This window comes from Ochotona princeps, chromosome 27, assembly GCF_030435755.1.
Source record: "Ochotona princeps isolate mOchPri1 chromosome 27, mOchPri1.hap1, whole genome shotgun sequence".
Classification (NCBI taxonomy): Eukaryota; Metazoa; Chordata; class Mammalia; order Lagomorpha; family Ochotonidae; genus Ochotona; species Ochotona princeps.
In genome coordinates, this window is record NC_080858.1 from 16,157,923 (window position 1) to 16,175,709 (window position 17,787).

At 46.3% G+C, this 17,787-nt stretch overlaps 1 protein-coding gene across 2 annotated transcripts in view; it reads left to right on the forward strand.

The window, feature by feature from the left end:
- The first annotated feature begins 9,351 nt into the window (after nt 1–9,351).
- The window catches only part of PLBD1 (phospholipase B domain containing 1), a 45,307-nt gene continuing 36,871 nt past the window's right edge, over nt 9,352–17,787 (forward strand). The window contains exon 1 of one of the 2 annotated variants that reach the window (XM_036497322.2): nt 9,352–10,027. In XM_036497322.2, coding sequence (XP_036353215.2) covers nt 9,949–10,027 — 79 coding nt within the window. In that variant the 5' untranslated portion in view covers nt 9,352–9,948. Of the gene's footprint in view, nt 10,028–10,253; nt 10,418–17,787 lie in introns of those variants that run through there. The other variant, XM_058655763.1, reaches the window with a different exon arrangement.

A 17,787-nucleotide genomic window follows, 5' to 3' on the forward strand; every position in this document is an offset into this window, starting at 1 on the left:
AATTTGAACTTTCTTACAACCACATAGAACAGGAGAAATCCAGGTTTTCTAGGACATTTTTAACAATTCCAGCCCATATAAAATCAGATTTAAAAGAGTGAATATGGGTCCTTTGGCAGCCATGAACTTTTTTTTTAAATATTTATTTACTTTTATTGCAAAGTCAGATATATATAGAGAGGAGGAGAGACAGAGAAAACTATCTTCCGTCCAACAGTTCACTCCCCAAGTGACTGCAATGTCCAGTGCTGAGCTGATCCAAAGCCAGGAATTAGGAGTCTCTTCTGGGTCTCCCACGCAGCTGCAGGGTCCCAACGCTTTGGGCCATCTTCGACTGCTCTTCCAGGCCACAAGCAGCGAGTTGGATGGGAAGTGAGGGAGCTGCAGGGATTAGAACCAGCGCCCATATGGGATCCCGGTGCGTTCAAGGCGAGGACTTTAACCACTAAGCCACCGCACCGGTCCCAGCCATGGAATTTTGAAAATGCTTCCTAGATAATTTATGCCCAACTCACGCTTTTGACAATTGAAAAGCTTTGGCAGAAATGCAAAAACAACTACAAAAATTATGTGAACGAAACTATTAATCCAAGTGTTTGAAATAAGTGAAAGGCTTAACTTGTAATATATTTTGTTGAAAGAGTAAAAAGGCACCTCAAAGCTCCTGACTGTAGTTTTAGCCCAATTAGGAGCATGTGACCAATCAAGACACTTACAAATGTTTTGTTTATGTAAAATGAAATGTCTTGTTGAATTTTATTTATTTGAAAGGTGGAGTTACAGAGAGATGGAAAGACAGAAAGAGATCTTCCATCTGATGGCTCACTCTCCAAATGGCCCCAACAGCCAGAGCTGGGCCAGTCTGAAGTCAGGAGCCAGGAGTTTCTTCCAGATCTCCCATGTAAGGGCAGGGACTGAAGCAGTTGGGTCATCTTGTGCTTATGGGTGCTTTTTGTTGTTGTTGTTATATTTTTATTTTGAATTTTTGAATTTCGTGTAGACTGGGATTTCCCCCAAACTCACATCCCCGACAGATTTTCCCCATGTTTCTACAATAGTATAGTCCTTCATAAGGAGTCATAATTCCATCTGTGTCGTATTTAAGTGTGCCCCGACATTGCTGGTACAGACAATGTAAGACAGTTCAGCATTCCATTGTCTACACATTTTTATGGGTGCTCTTAACCCAGATAATTGTTTTATTTTTGAAAGGTAGACACACATACACACAGAGAATGAGAAACAGATCTTTCATTTACTGGTTCATGCCCAAGAATCTGTCTTACCCAGGGCTGGGCTGAGATGAAGCAGGCCAGATTGAAGCCAGGAGTCCAGAACTCAATGCAAGTCCCCCACATGTACTTAAACACTTGAACCATGATCTTGCTGCCTCATGATATGCGTGTTAAAAAGTATCTAGCTTATTATAAGACAAGAACCAGAATTCAGGCGCTCTCATAAGGGACATTGGTATCCCTGTTGGAATCTCAACTGCCGCACTAAACGCATACCCCCAAATTAAATATTTTAGGGGGTGGCATGGTGGCCAGGGATAGCAAACTAATCTTCCACCTGTAGGGCTGGCATCCCATATGGGTGCTGGTTCATGTCGATGCTCCACTTCTGATCCAGCTCCCTGCTAACAGTGTGGGGAAACAGCAGAGGATGGCTCAAGTGCTTGGGCCTCTGCACTGAAGTAGGAAACCCAGAAGAAGCTCCTGACTCCTGGGTTGAGTCTCACCCAGCTCTGGCCACCTGGGGCGTCAGTGAATGGAACATCTCTCTGTGTCTCTTGTTGTCTCCATGTAACTTTGCCTTTCAAATAAGTTAATAAACCTGTAAAAATAAAAGGTGCCTTTATCATCAGACTCGGCCTTTAAGACTCATGGTGGGTTTTGACCACAGGAACACAACTTATCTTAACAGTGTTAATGCACTTCAGCCCTTCCTGAAGTTCTTATCTCACAAATAGCAGGCTGACGTGGTACACGGGTAAGTGCTATCTCCGGTCCACATATGAGACACTGCTCTATCAGCCCCTGGTCTCACAAACTCCTTTCTGAAATCTGTCTCCTTCTTCCTCTGCCTGCAGCCCCTCTTTCAAGAGCTCAAAATTAACAATGCAGTCAAGTTAAGAGGGTGGAGGATGACACACCCTTTTTCCCATTCTTTCCTCCCTCTCCCCATTCTGCCTTCCCCTAAGTGCCTGCACACAAGCCCGCTTCTCCAGTTTCCTTCCTCAGTACAAAACAACCCAGGCTGGCGGGTACACATGACCGTGTGCAGACACCTCCAAATAGGACTCTCAAATCACCTGAGAACCTAGAATAATTTCCTAGGAGACGAACAATAGGCCATGGGCTTTATACATGTTAACACAGTCATCCGCCTTAGGGTATCCACAAGAGATTGGTTTGGAACCACCCCATGCCCTATGCATACCAAACTCTGTAGATGTTCAAATATTTTATATGAAATCATAATGTTTGTTCACACATCCTCTCATATACTTTAAATAATTTATTGATTCACTATAATACATAATTCAGAGAAAATGTTAGGTACATACTTACTTTTCTCAAATCACCTGAGAACCTAGAATAATTTCCTAGGAGACGAACAATAGGCCATGGGCTTTATACATGTTAACACAGTCATCCGCCTTAGGGTATCCACAAAAGATTGGTTTGGAACCACCCCATGCCCTATGCATACCAAACTCTGTAGATGTTCAAATATTTTATATGAAATCATAATGTTTGTTCACACATCCTCTCATATACTTTAAATAATTTATTGATTCACTATAATACATAATTCAGAGAAAATGTTAGGTACATACTTACTTTTCTATATGGAATATAGACAAGGGGGAATATGGACAAGGGGGAAAACCTGTACATATTTTGTACAGACATAATTTTTCTACATTATTTTCTACCAGCCACTGGTTAGATCTGTAAATATGGAATCTACAATAGAGAATCTATCATATATCACCCTTACTCAGTGTTTCTTCAAAGCCAATGTTCATGACTCATTACTCAATAGGAATTATCAAGATTTCCAAAATCATTACTCAATTTTTAGCAAAGAAAATGACCACTATCGTTTTTGTGTAACTTTGCTTCTGTTGTGTAATTCTTGTTGGCACAATACTCCACCAAGTTGCCTGATAGTGACTACTGCACAGAAAAGCATGGGCAAGTCCTTAAGATAGTCACCAGCCAAACCAAGAAGTCTGAATTGTTCCAGGAGGAATGCAGCTTTAGAAACGCCCTTTGCGTCCCAGATCCAAAGGAAGCCAGCCAAGGGATGCAGTCCAGCCCATGGAAGCATCAGGAGCAGGCTGAGCCTCAGGTTTCAGGGCGCACCTGTGAGTGTCAATTCTCTGAAGGCCTACGCATGAAGGGCTAAAGAACAAATCCAGAAATTTCATGGTGGTTGAGTGAGGGAAGAAACTTAGAAGCATGCATTGCACACAGACCAACATTTGTCTTGCCCATGTCTGATAATCTGGTTACGTGGGTTCTGGCCATTACACAAAGACATCTCACACAATTCTTCCCTCTCCTCATGTGCCAAGGGGGCTGTTAGGCCCAATCACAAGTCCTGGGAGGAATTGCACAGATTTCTGATCAGGAAAGCCCTCCACACAGCAATTGTCCAGAAAAGGGGGTGTAGGTGGAGAGAAATGATGAGCCCACATCAATATAAACTCCATGTTCCTTGTGGGGTTGCCTGCCTCACCTCCTATCAAGCGTATTATCATTATTAAGCTTTACTAGCTTGTTATGGTCTCTTCCTGTCTTGTGTCTGAAATTTCTTATGGGAACACAAGAACCTCTGACCGAGCCATCTCTGTTAGCAAGAATACTGAGCCAACTCGGTTGATAAAGACAGATTCTTATTGAAGATACTAAAACAAAAGTTTTGATATTAAATTTTTGCATTTTTTAATCTTCAGGCCTTCATTTTGACTTGTCATTTGAACTGAGTATACGATTTCATGATCTCAATCTTTCTCCTTAAAAAGGACAGTAGATGGGACTCTGTTCCCTTTTGGAATTTCAGATTTCAGAGAAGTCTAAGTCAATCTGATTCTTCACACTTTGCAGACATTTTTCCTCCACTAGAATATTCACAGCTTTTGTTATATTTTTTTTGCATAATGTTATTCTCTTCATATTCTCCTGGAGACAGACCACATTTTAAAAATTCTATTTATTAGCATCATATTTATTATTTATTTCAGTGGGAAGCTGGATGTAGGAGCCAGCATTATGGGTTTAAAGTCACACAGCCTGTGACACCAAAATCCCATATCAGAGAGTTGGTTCAAGTCCCAGTGGCTCCTCCTATCCAGCTCCCTGCCAAAATGCCTTGAAAAACAGCAGGTGAGAGCCCAAAATCTTGGGCTCCTGACACCTACACTGGAGACCCAACCTGAATGAAGTTCCAGGCTCCTGGCTTCAGCTTGGAGTAGTCCCAGTCCTCACAGCCTTTTTGATACGTGAACCAGTGGGGAAACAAACCTAGGCTGAACTAAAGTTTAGCCTCCAGGACTGAGCAGACTGATATGTTTAGGCTGGAAAGTAGCACTGATAAAGAAATAATGGGCTGGTTGCAAAGAGCTGCAAAGAAGAAATGCCTAGGGCACAGGCACTGATGGAAGTTTAGAAAAAGAAAAACTAGACCATAATAAAAGCCAGCTAGGAAGTCAGTAAAGTATCATTAAAGCCCATCTCTTTAAATTAATCTTTGCTGAAACCCCCACCCAATTATTATACTTCAGTCATGCATATGTGCAATTATTTTTACCAAACCATTTGAAAGTAAGTTGCAAGCATCATGACATTCCACAACATCTGTGTCCCATCATAACAGGCTATCCTGCATATCCACAATACTTTTCTTTAAAAAAAAAATTATTTTAAAGGCAGAGTTACAGAGAGAGGGGAGACAGAAAAACCAACTGCTGATTCACTCCCCAAATGGCCACAATGGAAAGGGTGAGGCCAGGCTGCAGTCGAGAGCCAGGAGCTTCTTTCAGTCCTCTTATGTGGGTGAGAGACCCAAGCACCTGGGCTGTCTCCCACTGCCTTTTCCAGGCCATTAACAGAGAGCTGAACTGGAAGTGAACCAGCAGAGATCCCCACTGGCACCCACAAGGATGCCAGCATTGCAGGCAGTGGCTTAATTACTGCATCACAACATCAGCCCCCACAAAATATTTAACCCAATAAGTTAAAGATATAAAATACTATCTCGTGTAGTCTTTATTCAAATATCCTCTCCTGTCTTCCCTCCCCTCATATTCTCCTCAGTATTCAATTACAGATCAAACATTGTGTGTGGTCACCCCTGAGTTGCCTGGGCAATCAGCTGATGATGGCCCAAGAATGTGGGCCCCTGTGACCTACGCAGGCGACTGACTGACAGGCTCACTGGTTGATGTACACTAGATCAGAGCATCAGTAAACCCTCCCGGCCACTTCCCTAGAGCTCAAAGGAACTGAGAATGAGTCAAAGAACCAAAGAGATCCCTAAGTTCAGATGGAGAGGGTGCCATGTGTGTCAGGACTGACTGACTGCCTACCCAAAATGCATGTTCTCACCTCCATACTGAGAGGTGACATTCTGGCTACAGGCTGTATTTCCCAGCCTTGCAAGCATGTGCACCATGTATCAAGTTCTTGCAAGTGGAATGTTACCAGAAATGATCAAGATGTCAGAGGGCAGGGCCAGGATTGTGTCGGAATGGGATGGGCCACTCCCTGGGATGATGGATCCCATCTGGACACCAGTTCAAGTCCTGGCTATTCCATTTCTCATCTAGCTCCCTTTCAACGTGCCTGGAGAATTAGTGGAGGAGGTCCCAAGTCCTTGGGTCCCAGCACTCATGTGGGAAACCTAGACAAAGCCTCTGGCTCCTGGCTTTGGACTGACATAGCCTGGGCTGTTGCGGGCATTTGGGGAGTGAACCAGTGATTAGAAGATCTCTTTCTCCTATCTCTGTAACTGTGTCTTTAAAATAAACAAATTTTAAAAATGCCCAAGCACCTGACCCCCATACTCTTTCCCCTTCTGTTGAAAGAGAAGACTTCAAAGTGATAGCATCATGGTTCTGGCCTACAGTATTAACAACTTTAGTGAATTACAGAGGGTACCTAAGGATATATTAAATATTTACAGGGAACAATAATAGCAGAACATATAATAATGAATGGACAGGGTTCATTGGGATACTGTAAATTCTTACAGAATGTATATTAAATGTATATTAAACAAAAAGACTGTTATTAAATAGTTTGTTCCTCACTACTTAATAAAAATAGATGTTATGTATTTCCTTTGGTCCATAGCTCTGAAAATCTATTCCTGGAACTTCAAGGTAGTATAAACCACAAGAGTTTGGGAACCTCTGCTTTAGGGGATGGTGGAGACAGAAGATGAAAGAACAGCAATTTCCTAAATTTCTGTATGAAGGAAAGCCACCTTCCAATTAATAACTCATACTGAACTTACCCACGAACCAGAGATACAACTTTGTTGCATTAATCCATTGATTTTCTAAAGTTTGTCACTGAAGCTAGCATTACCCTGTCAAATATACAGAATATGCAAAAAAATCAAAACGTGAGGTAAAGGAGTTGCTGCAGACACCGGCACCAGACTCCTGGGCGCCACAGTTCCTTCAGATCACTGGAGACACAGCACCTCTTAGGGAAAGCCAGCAGGCCAAGAGCATGTCAAGGAGTAGATCCCCTGGGCCAACCCCCAAAACGCAGACCAACCTCAAGCAAAAGGACACAGAGGAAACAAAAGGTGCTTAGGATTTGACTCCCAAAGATATTGAGTAGCCTTAAATTTGACATTAAAAAACTTAAAAAAAAAAAAAAACAAGGGACTATGTATTTTAACCAGAGACCTGGAATGCTGCATCCATTATCAGAATGCATGGGTTGCAACAGCAGCCCTATTTTCCATTCCAGCTCTCTGCAAACAGGCGCCCTGGGGGGAGCAGGTGATGGCTCAAGTAGCACCCTCATGGGATACCTGGGTTGGGTTCCTGGCTCTTGGTTTTGGCCTGGTCCAGCAGCCCCAGCTATGGCAGGCATCTGGGATGTGGGGGTGAACTTGTGGATAGAACTCTGTTTCTCTTAAGGAAAAATAAACACCTTTAAAAACTTTAGTCACTGGGCCCGGCGGCGTGGCCTAGCGGCTAAGGATCCCATATGGGCGCAGGTTCTAATCCCAGCAGCTCCACTTCCCATCCAGCTCCCTGCTTGTGGCCTGGGAAAGCAGTCGAGGACAGCCCAAAGCTTTGGGACCCTGCACCCGCGTGGGAGACCCAGAGGAGGTTCCAGCTTCCCGGCTTCGGATCGGCGCAGCACCGGCCGTTGCGGCTCACTTGGAGAGTGAATCATCGGACAGAGGATCTTCCTCTCTGTCTCTCCTCCTCTCTGTATATCTGACTTTGTAATAAAATAAATAAATCTTAAAAAAAAATTTTAGTCACTGTACTTTCAAACACTAGCTAAATCATATTTTCTTGGAAAAGAAATTCACTTTTCGAGCTTTTCATTTGGACCTACCTAATTTTCATTTCTGTTATAAGAAGGAAAGAATTACACAGCCCCTAGAGACCCCTGTTCCTGTCACTGTCGCTGCAGCTGGACACCAGCCTTAGATACTAACGGCTTCCTCTCTCTCCTTTCTGTCCAGGTTCTCCAGCTCCCGGATGGATGCTGATTCCTCCCACTGGGATAAGGAACCTGCCTGGATGCCTCCCAGGGGAGGTTGCAGCATTGCCATTAGCCATTTTCACAGGACACAATCCTGCAGACACTCCCCTGAAGGCTGCTAGCTGCTGCCAGCCCCTGCTGTCACAGGAGTCCTTCCGTTTGGACACACGAAATTACTCCGTGCTGCAATCCTAGTCTTACTCACTGTTTTTCCCCAGAGGAACTGTTGGCATTTTCAAATTCAATTCAATGGAATCACTGGCAGTGGAAATACACCCTTGCTCAATAACATCTCCAAACCTGAGGGGTCCAACAGTCAACTTGATTTCAGAAATGGGGTCGTGGGTGATGAGGAGCCCCAAACCACACAAGTCCTCTGTGGAAGTGGTAAAACATTTCACAAGCAGGATTTTCTTGGGTCCACCTCAACTCAGTTTTAACATAAGACTTTTACAACTCATTTCCCTTCCAGATGTGTGTGTGTGTGTGTGTGTGTGTGTGTGTAAAAGATAACCATCGAATCCAGTGATTTCCAATGAGTGGCAATTTTGCTGCCTAGAGGAACAGTTGATAAAGTCTGGACACATCATCCCTGGTCACAGTGGCTGTGTGGGGTGACAGGGAAGTGCCAGCAGCTTCCAGCGGGTAAGAGTCAGGGGACGCCCAGGGCAACTCCAGATAATCAATAATTATCTGGTCCAGAATGTTAGCTGTGATTCAAGGCATCTGTTGATACGCACAGTGGTTCCCCCACCAGAAGGCAAGACTGTGGGCAGGGGCCTAGTCTAGTTCAGCCCTCTGCTCCTGGGCCATGAGAGCGAACAGACATTTGATGACTATAAATGGCTAACTGCCTCAGAGCTCACAAAGGGCATTTTGACAGTATTTTGTCAGGACGCGGGACTTCTTGAGTGGTCAGGTTAGTAAAGCAGAGAAGGCGAACAGAGGGAAGCATGATTCCAATATTCCTGGAGGCGCTACATCGCTGAAGGCCCTCCTGTGGCTCTCCCCGCAACACAACCAAAACGCTCAGGAGTCCCTTCCGTGTTTACTTTCCAACTTGAGGGAAAACGGACAGGTTGCGTGAAGTCTTCCATCCCTTCAGTACCGACAGTCACAAATGTATTTTCTCCTCACACATGGACACTTTACCTCAGCTTAGAAGAGAGGCCAGGAGAGCGGGGAGAGGCGCCTGGGTCACTGCCCGAGTCCCTGTCCCCTCTAGACCCTGTCCCCTCTAGACCCTGTCCCCTCTAGACCCTGTCCCCTCTAGACCCTGTCACCAGCCTACCTGAAGCACAGCTCTCACAGCACCAGCGGCGACTTCTTAGGGATATTCGTGTCCACAATTTGAGATCCTTCTTGTCTGAGTCGGGGTCTGCTCTCAACTGTGCTCGGCTCTCTGGCACCTGGAGCCTTTACTGAACAGATGCCATGCCTTCGGCTTGCTTTACAATGTCACCCAGGCTCCCTCTGCTGCCTTCACAATACCACAGTCAAGGCTTGATCTTTGCCTACTTCACAATGTCTCGTTCAACAGCCTCTGCACGGCAATGGGGACCTCACAGCGGTTCAGGGAAATCTCGCTCCAGGACCGGCTCCCGCCAATGAAGACAGCAAGGAAAGAAGCCGAAGTTGCGATGCTGGACTTGGGCTGAGCAGCCCGGGACCAAGAGGCACCGCAAATTCCTGAGGCCTGAGGAAGCTGGGAGGGCGTCCGCGGAAGCCCAAAGTCTTGTGTAGGTGGGGGCATGCATTTCACCGTTGCTCTGGGTGCCTCACCAGAGGTGACGACACAGGTGGAGTCGACCCTGCAGGCAAAAGCAGGTGGTGTAGACATGAACTAATTCTTTCGATCCTGGGTCGCAAAACTGTCTGACGCGCCCGGGGAAAGCCGCGCGCCAGCCCCGGCGTTTCCCACACGTGCTGCCCCGCTCACAGGTCGCCTGCGGCTCAGCCCCAAACGGCCCGCCTTCTGCAGGCGGGGTCCAATTGGGCGAAGGTTGTTCCTCGGGCCACGTGAAACTTCCTCGCCCCTTAAAAGAAGAAGCAGCTGCCCCAAAAGAGCAGTTCGAATGCAAGAGTAAAGAACGCTCCAGTCTCTGAGGGGAGGCGCCCGACTGGCGCTCGGAGAGCCGCCCTTGCCGAACGCCAGCTGCCGCCGCCGGCCGCAACGCGCGCCTTCCCGCCGAGCGGAGCCATGTCCCCCTGGCTGCCCCGGCCGCTGCTGCTGCTGCTCCCGCTGCTGTTGGCCGCCGCGGAACGGCCGAGCGCCAAAGGTGAGCGGCGCGCGCGCCCTGCCGGCCGGAACCCAGGCTCTCGTGGGAGAGGCCGCGGGGCACCTGCCTCGTACGCCCGAGCGCCAGCTCCAAGTCCTGCCAAGTTCCCTCGCAAGGGCAGGGAGGCGGGAGGGGAGGGGGGGGAGGTATCTTGTTTTGAGGTAAATGCCAAGGAGCATGCTTGGGTGGCCGGGACTGGGCAGTTCTGCCTCAGCTTTGCCAAGCCTCGGCACCTCTGGAGGGTGTGTGGTGCGCTTCTGAGAACTTAAAAAAGTTTGAGTCACCAAGTGTCGGCAGGTCATGGAGCTGCTCCAGCCCTGACTCCTGGCCCACACAGCCTTGGCCCGTCCTAAGACTTCCAGCGAAAGGACATCTAAATATACATGCCCGGTACGTAGGGTGATGGGATCCCAGGTTTCCAATTGCTTTGCCCAACTACAACTGACGGTGACTTTGGCCTCAAATCATGATGGCAGCGTGGTATTTCCAGCTTGACAGGCGCTGGGCAGTGTACTAAAGGACTTTATGTTTCCATTGAACCTGCACTGAACAAGATTGTTCAGGATTGTAATCCCCATTGTACAGATAACCCTGAGATTGGGAGGCTCTTGGTCATTTGCCTAAATATAGCACAGTGAGTGAAGACAGCCGAGATGCCATAGGGTATTTGCATAACTCATCTTGGTAAACAGGTTGTAGGTCCAACCTGTGTGGATGCTCAGCCACACCTTCCCTCCCAGCCCCCAACCCCCCAACCAAGTCTTGGATTTGTCACCTGCGTTGTTAATGTGTCCAAGATTGTGAACTCTAAGGACTTGAAACACCACAATACTCATTTTAAAAGAGGATTAACCATGACTTCATAATTCCTTGTCTTGGCCAAGAATAGGGTGGGGTCTGGGGAGGGGGCCCCTTTCCCACATGTGTGTGTTGGTTCTGGTTACAGCACCTACCATCAGCAAGCGTCTGTAGTGAGGGGACAGTAAGGCCTTTGCTTTACACGTTGCCCCATCATCGCTTTCCGGTCTTCAACCTTTCTAGTCTGGCCTGTCCTCCGAGGTCAGCAGAGAGACACCTGCAGGATCTTGACCCTACCAACCCTGCACGGCCCATTCTTGGCCTTGACTACAGAGGTGCCACCTGTTAGTGCAGAGAAAGTGCCAATGTAGACATCCCTGGGCGAAACTTGAATGCATCCCAGAAAAGAAAATGGGTTTTATGTCTGCAATACTGGTTGAAATTGTCCTTCCTTTTATGTTCTTCTGGGCTCTGAGATTACTTTTAATGCTTCCAGAGGTGGAGGAGGTGGCCAGGGAGATAAGGAGGAAAGCTTGGAAAACTTGACTTTTCTGAAATTGGTGCACTGTTTATTCAAGAAGACACTGCATTTTAAGACCCTCATATATATATATATATGACATTTAAATTTTTTTGAATATATTTATTTTTGTTAGAAAGGCAGAGTTACAGAGAAAGAAGGAGAGACACAAGATCTTCCTCCTGTAGTTCACTGCCCAAATGGCTGCAATGGCAGGAACTGGACCAGTCCAAAGCCTGGAGTAAGGAACTTCTCAGACGTGGGTGCAGCGGCTCAAACACTTGGGCCATCCTCTGCTGCTTTCCCAGGTGCATTAGCACGGAGCTGGATCACAAGTGGGGTAGCTGGGACTTGAGCCGGTGCCCAGATGGGATACAGTGGCAGCTTTACCCACTGCTCTGCAGCACCAGCCACAAGACACTGCGTCGTAAACTGAGTTGCCTATGTAGGAAATGGACTTTGTGTCTGGATTAAAAGTGAGGGTGTTTGTGCAGCAGTAAAGCAACCCAGCAGGACCATGCCCAGCAGAGTGGAAAGGCTTCCTTGCATGGGCTCGGAGGACACCTGCCCATGCTTACATGAGTAGCTGCAGACACATATGATCTCTGGTGGCTCTTCTGCTGCATACTTGTGTGTTTTCCATTGTAGCATTCTGTTTACTTGTTTAAGATTTGTAATTTTGGGACCAGGTATGGTAACCTAGTGGCTGAAGTCCTCACCTTGAACTCACCAGGATCCCATATGGGCACTGATTTATGTACCAGTGGCCCTGCTCCCCATCTAGCTCCCTGCTTGTGGCCTGGGAAAGCAGTTGAGGAAGGCCCAAAGCCTTGGGACCTTGCACTCGTATCGGAAACTCGGAAGAAGCTCCTGGCTCCTGGCTGCAGATCGGCTCAGCTCCGGCCGTTGTCATGACTTAGGGAGTGAATCATTGGACAGAAGAACTTCCTCTCTGTATATCTAACTTCCCAATAAAAATAAATAAATCTTTTTTAAAAAAATTGTAATTTTGCAAGGTAGAGTTAGACAGAAATCTTCACAGTAGCCACAGTGGCCAAGCCTGGGCTAGGCCGCAGCTAGGAACCTGTTACTGCATCCGGACCTCTCACCTGGATCCATGGGCCCGAGTATTTGGGCAGTCATCTGCTGCTTTCCCAGGAACAAATTAGCAGGGAGTGAACTGCAGCTTTGTTGTTGTTTGTCTTAATCTTCCAGACTGCGAACTACTTGAGAGCAGGGAGCAGGCGCTTTGCCATCTCCTGCTTGTCATATGCTTTCCGAAGTTCCCAGCACAGCACTCTGAACTTAGCACGCCGCACACTGAAGAGCTTGCGTTATAGGCTCAAGAGAGAGAGAATGGTGTTTTGTTGATCTTCCCAGGTTGCAGAGTCTTCAGAATGTGTCTTTAGAATGTCCCCATACAATTTTGTTTTTAAAGTATCCTGTGCAGTGAAATTGAGTTACCAGCAGTGAAAGAGGTGCATCGGCTGCTGACTCACCCAGCGACGTGTGTATTGGTAAAACTGGTTCAGAAACTGGCTGGCCTTGAGAAATTCTGCGTCTCCACTGCTCCAGATCATGTCAGATGCAGAGCAGCTGATTCATTCTGATAGGCACGTCACCAGACTTGCTAATTGTTCATTCTTCACTAGAGATGTAACTGTCAGGTGGCGAGAATATGTGCATAGCCTTCTGGAGGCATAGCCTCAGTGTTACCAAACCACCTGTCAGGCAGTAAAAAGCTGGGGGCCTGGCTCATCTCTCCCCTAGGAGGTACTGGAAACCTGAGTCAGCCAAGGAGGTGCCGGTGCTTGCCCGGCACAGCTGTCCCACTAGGCTGCTCTTCCCATACTTCTGTGGCTCACCAATGTCCACTCGAGATTTACAAGTTACACCTTGTCTTTTTAAAAAATATATTCATTTTATTTAGAGGCAGAGTTACAGAGAGCGAGGGAGATCTGAACAGAGAGAGATCTTCCATGTGTTGTTTCACTCTCCAAAGGGCTGCAGTGAGCAGCGTTGGGCCAGGCGGGAGCCAGGAGCTGCACCGGGATCTCTCACACTGGTGGAAGGGACCTAAGGATGTGGGCCAGCTTTGCTGCTTTGTTAGGTGTAGATCTAGCAGAGAGCTGGATGAAAGAAAGGTGGAACAGCCGGACCTCTCAAACTGGCCCCTTACTGGGATGCTGGAGTCACAGGAGATGGCTTACCTGCCTGTGCCTGCTCCAGAGTCCCTCTTTGGGGAACTGACACCTTTGGTTGTGAAAGAGTTCACTGTCCTGGGAACCATCCACCCTGTTGGTGACTTGGTCGACCTGTGTTTGGGACCAGCCTCAATGGCTTCTTTAACTCTAGGGAGTTGTGTTTTACAAACGCATTTGAGTCTCTGTCCTGGCTATTCTGTGTGTTTGCCCTTTACCAGGAAGTTCTTGTTTCTGGGAAGTATGATTTTAAGTGGCATAAGATTCCAGAAATGGGGCCCAGCATGGTAGTCTAGTGACTAAAGTCCTCAACTTGCATGTGCCAGGATCCCATATGGGCACTGATTCATGTGCCAGTGGCCCTGCCTCCCATCCAGCTTCTTGCTTGTGGCCTGGGAAAGCAGTTGAGAATGGCCCAAAGCCTTGGGACCCTGTACCCATGTAGGATACCTAGAGGAGACTGCTGGTTCCTGGCTGCAGACTGGCTCAGCTCTGGCCGTTGCGGCCACTTGGGGAGTGAATCAGCAGACAGAAGATGTTTCTCTCTGTCTCTCCTCCTCTCTGTGTATCTGACTTTCCAATAAAAATAAATGAATCTTAAAAAAGAAAAAAAAAGATTCCCGAAATGGAACAACAATGAGCATCTGACACCTGCTCTGTCACCTGCTGTGTGGCCTTCAGGTAGTCTTTCCATCTCTTCAGTTTCCTCATCTGTACAGTGGGTATAACGGTTGTGTCGATCACAGGGGGCTGTTGTGAGGATCGGTGCCTGTTCTGCAGTACCCCCAGGGCATTGGGTGGTTGGTTTTCTCTGTCAGTAGTGGTGCCTCTCTCTGGGAAGGCAGTGTGTACGTCTTGGTAAGACAGGATTGCAGATGACTACTCATGTGCTGTGAAGTTAATGAGCAGTAATAAAAGCAAGCTGTTTCCTTAATCATGGCCCAACATCTGAGGATTTTTCCAGAAACAATGAGCTGCTTCCTAGGTTGCTTTACTTGGTGATAACTGACTTGCTAGGACCCTCGGAGCATGCCCCACATCAGGGATCCTGGGTGGGTAGGAGACTGGGTGGGGCTTCTCCGTTAATATCCCCTTTTACCTCAGATACATAAAAGAAACAATGTGGAAATAATAATCTTACCCACTTTTCTGTAGCCCTTGAACATTTTTACCCTAATTAACTATGTAAAGATTGTCAATAATAATAATAATAATAATAATAATAATAATAAACCTGACTGGCTAGAAGCACCTTGATTACTTTTTCCTAAGTGCATTAAAAAAAAAAAAAAGCTTTGCTGTATTTTATTGTATTTGTTTGAAAAGCAGAGTGACAGAGAGAGAGAAAGATGGCCCAGGAGTTTGGACTCCTGCTACTCACAGAGGAGACCTAGATGAACTCCTGACTTTGGTCTGATCAAGCTCAGACCATTGCGGCCATTTGGGGAATGAACCAGCACATGGGAGATCTCTTCCTCTTTCTCTCCCTCCTTTGTAACTCTCACTTTCAAATTGAAATTTTTTTTAATTTTATATTCCAATCCTTCCAGAAACAGGAATTGGGTAAGAAAGATGCAAATTTTTATTTAGATAAAAATGAAAAAGAATCCTTCAAAAGTTGAACAGAGTAATTTCTAAAAAAATTTTTGTGTGATTTTTGATTGTTTTTTATTTTCTTGAACAGGAGAGTGATGGAGAGTGAGAGATCTTCCACCCACTAGTTCAGTTGCTAAATGCCTGCGATAGCCAGGACTGGGCCAGGCTAAAGTCTTAAGTCAAGTATACCATTTTGATCTTGCTATATGTATATATGGATTGCTGGGACCTAAGTATTTGAGCGGTAACCAGTGTTAACAGAAGGCTAGATGGGAAGCTAGGTAGTTGGGACTTGAACCAGACTCTGATAAATGACATAGGCATCTCAAGCAGTGGTTTAAGCTACCAGACCATGACAGCTACCCCCTGGTTTTCCTAGTATGTACACTGAAATATGCAACTCTGTCCTGGGAGTTTATCCTCACTCGCGGAACAGAGCTTTTTGCCTCCTAATTCTTGAAGCATTAATTGTCCGTTGCCACTTTTTATCTGTGCTTTTGTTGGCTTCCAAATTCTAAAGCATTGACTATAGATGCAGCAAAAGAGGAAGCAGAACTGGCCCTGGTGTAAATCTCATAGGACTATTTTTTTTCAATACTTTCAGTTTTCTTCATGCATTAAGTTCTGTCATTCTTAAAGGAGTAGATTCTAGGAGTTTCTACAACTTCTCAATCTTTTAAAAATTCAGCTTTGCTACGTGCTGGGAAATGGGTTCATAATGACATTGTGTAGCCACTTTGTACAACTGCAAAGCAAATTTGCTGAATGTGGTTAAGAATGAAATAGAGGTAGTGCAGTTATGAGGAAATTCCTATCTCAATCTTGAAGCTATGTCCACAGAGATGACAGACTTTGTGTTATAATCTTAGGGAAAGTTGTGAAAGTCCGTTGCTTCAGAGATTTGAAGACAATGTGAGCAAACCACAAGAAAGAGATAGGTTTGCTCTGAAATGTGTTCATCATCCTTGCAGATGTAGTAATAATTCTGGCAAAAGGGAATGTTGGATTACTTAACCCAATAGTTCTCTTTTTAGAGAGATTTGTAAATCTAAGACCTCCAATTTTTTTTTTAAGATTTACTTCTTTTTATTGGAAAGGCAGATTTACAGATATACAGAGAAAGATCTTCCGTCTGCTGGTTCACTCCCCAACTGGCCACAATGGCCAATCTGAAGCCAGGAGCCAGGAGCTTATTCCAGACCTCCCATGCCAAGGCTTTGGGTTGTCCTCAACTGCTTTCCCAGACCACAAGCAGAGAACTGGATGGCAAGTGGAGCAGCCAGGACATGAACTGGTGCTCATATGAAATTCCAGTGTGTACATAGAGAGAATTTAGCCAGTGGGCCATTGGGCCAGTCCCAAGGCCCCAATTTTTTGATTTATAATTATAAATTGACTATTGATATGCTGTGAATTTTTAAAAAAGATTTATTTTTACTTGAAAGGAAGATTTAGAGAGAGGACACACGCACACGAAATAAGAGAGAGATCTTACATCTGCTGATTAACTCCCCAAATGGTTACAATGGCTAGAACTGAGCTGATCCTAAGCCAGGAGCCAGAAGCTTTTCCTGGGTCTCCCACTTGAATGCAGTGGCCCAAAGACATGAGCCATCTTTTGCTGATTTCCCAGTCCATAAGCAGGGAGCTGGTTCAGAAGCAGAGCAGTTGGGACGAGAACCATTGTCCATTTGGGATGCTGGTACTGTGGGTGGAGGATCAGCCTGGTGACCCACTGCACTGGCCCCTGTGCTGTGACTTTGACATGAATCTGTTGCCAGGTGTTATTTTCAGACAGGGTGATGGATTGAAACTGAGGTAGCAACATAGTCTAAAAAGGATTTTACTGTGTCCAAGGGATTAGGTGCAATGAAATAGGAGATGACACCCCTCCCTCCTAAGGGGCTTGTGATCAGGTCTGTTGGACCAGCTACCCATCAATGTGTATAACTACTGAGAGACCTGGATGAGCATGGAACCAAGAGTTGAGTCAGATGGGGCACATGGACCTTTGTTGCTGAGGTTTTTGGCAAGAATGGTGATGTCAGTTGGCAGTGAGGAACAGGTTTGTTTCTAGAAGATGCCAAGTGATGTTTCCAGACCAAAGCAAGCCACTAGCAGTTTGCTGCACAGGAGTTTTGTTACTTTGCAGCTCTTTTTGAAAAACTCTCTTTCTCCTTACCAAAAGCGTCAGGTGAGTAACACCCCCTTACCTACTCTCCCCTACCTTCAGTGCCAGCTTCTTGCAGGTGTCACCTTAAGCACTTCAGCTGCCCTGCATGCAGTCTACTGCTTTGCACCCAAGAGTGTCTTGGGAATCAGTCGTGTTCTGAAACACCTGTTAAGTCTGGGAATGAAGGAGTGTGCTTCTTACAGCAAATTTTAAAGAATATGTGTGTGAGTCTGTGTCTGGGAGACAGAGGGAGGGAGTGAGTGAGCAGACTGGCATCCAGTGGTTCACTCCACAAGCACTAAAATAATTGCGAGCAGACGCCAGGAGCCTGGAACTCACTCCAGGTCTCCCATGGAGGTGGCAGGGAACCAGCTATCTGTGCTGCCATTGCTGCCTCCCAGGGTCCTTACATCTTCAGATAGATCCAAAGGGACAGCCCACAGTGTCCACAGTTTATGCAGCGGGGAGCCTC